We start from the raw sequence: 1,613 nt of genomic DNA, 5'->3' as shown, positions 1-1,613 counted from the left end.
CCTAAACATCATCTAAAGTGGACAGAACGAGGGTAACAAAATGGAGGTTCTACCGAGATCGTAAAACTTAGAGGAAAGGGAGCCGATCGGATGATCACGACAGGAGAAGTTTGACCGCCACTGGAACCCGACGTTGTGACAGAAAAGGATTCGCGCCAAAGAAGACACGTGACCACAGGTCAGAGAGGTCAATTTGTTGTAAACAAATAGTTCAGAGGTCAACAAGATGGCGCTGCGGTTGTAGAGGGGGAGGGCGGCAGTTCTTTATCGGAGGAACTAAGTTCAGGAGTGTTGTACTTTTTGTGTAGCGGGTAGATTCTTGACGTGAACCAACCATGACGGACACGCTCATAGAGCAGGCCACGAAAATGGGCCTAGAAGGGCCGAGTATCCTCGAGTATGTCGAAAAACAACAGGCCATTGAGAGGGACGAGAGGGCAAGGGAAAGAGATGCTCAGAGGAAGCATGAGTTGGAGCTAGAGGCCCTAAAGCTGAAACAAGCTGAAATTAAAGCGGTACAAAAGCAAAATGCGGAGGAGGTCAAGGCGAAGACGCCAAGATTACCAAGCTTCACAGAAGGCGAAGGAATAGACGAGTACCTCTTGAGGTTTGAGAGATTTGCACGTGCTAACCACTGGGCGGAAAACACGTGGGCGTCCCTACTGAGCGCCCTACTCACAGGGAGGGCACTGGAAGTTTATAGCAGGCTATCGGATGATGATGCAAAAGATTACAAGAAAGTGAAGGATGCCATTCTTAAGAGATATGAACTTACGGAAGACGGGTTCAAGAAGAAGTTCAGGTCTGAAGTTCCTCAGGAGGGGGAAGGGCCGGACCAGTACATTGTACGTCTTAGGGGTTACCTGAACAGGTGGATCGAGCTGTCTGATACCCCCAAGACATATGAAGGAATTTGTGACTTGATCATCCAGGAACAATTCCTGGATCTGTGCCCTGTGGATTTGTCAGTCCACCTGCGGGAGAGGAAACCGAAGTCTCTGGAGGAGTTAGGGAAGATGAGCGGGCAGTACCTGATTGCACATGGCCGTGGTCTGTTTGAAGGGGCACGCCCGCGCAACCCACCCCGAACAGACCAGGTGTTGTCTGGTACAGCCAATGTGCGGGTTGTCACAACATCAGCAACCTCCAGGCGGCGGTGTGACAGGTGTATCCAGAATGAGGCAGAGTGGTGTGGGCACTGCTTCCGCTGCGGCGGAAGCAACCATATTGCCAGACGGTGCTGGAAACAGGGAAACGCCGCGAGGACACCCCCAAGGGACGAGGGGTCGTCCTAAACAGCTCAAGACAGTCCCACAAACAGCCCCGTCAACAACGAAAGGAAGAAACAACAACCAACACCGACAGTGACAATAATCAACAGCCAACAGGAACACCAACTAGAAATAATCAGCAAGTTCACATCAACGCCATGTCGGCTTCACATCTAACTCCAACTCAACGAACGAAGATCACCAAACTGATTGGAAATAAGTGTCAAGTAGCATGCCTCATGGACAATAAACCAGTTATGGCTCTGTGGGATACGGGAGCCCAGGTAAGCATCATGTCAGACAGGTGGAGGGAGGAACACTTACCTGGAGTTGAGGTTCGAC

At 50.8% G+C, this 1,613-nt stretch overlaps 1 protein-coding gene across 1 annotated transcript; it reads left to right on the top strand.

Annotated features, from left to right (window-relative positions):
- Positions 1–335: 335 nt before the first annotated feature.
- LOC118422630 lies at positions 336–1,295 on the top strand. Its single transcript, XM_035830325.1, has one exon. The coding sequence runs from the start codon at positions 336–338 to the stop codon at positions 1,293–1,295; it is 960 nt and encodes a 319-aa protein (XP_035686218.1).
- The last annotated feature ends 318 nt before the right edge of the window (positions 1,296–1,613 follow it).

Source organism: Branchiostoma floridae, chromosome 1 (assembly GCF_000003815.2).
Source record: "Branchiostoma floridae strain S238N-H82 chromosome 1, Bfl_VNyyK, whole genome shotgun sequence".
Lineage (NCBI taxonomy): Eukaryota > Metazoa > Chordata > Leptocardii > Amphioxiformes > Branchiostomatidae > Branchiostoma > Branchiostoma floridae.
This window is presented reverse-complemented; position numbering and strand designations above follow the sequence as displayed.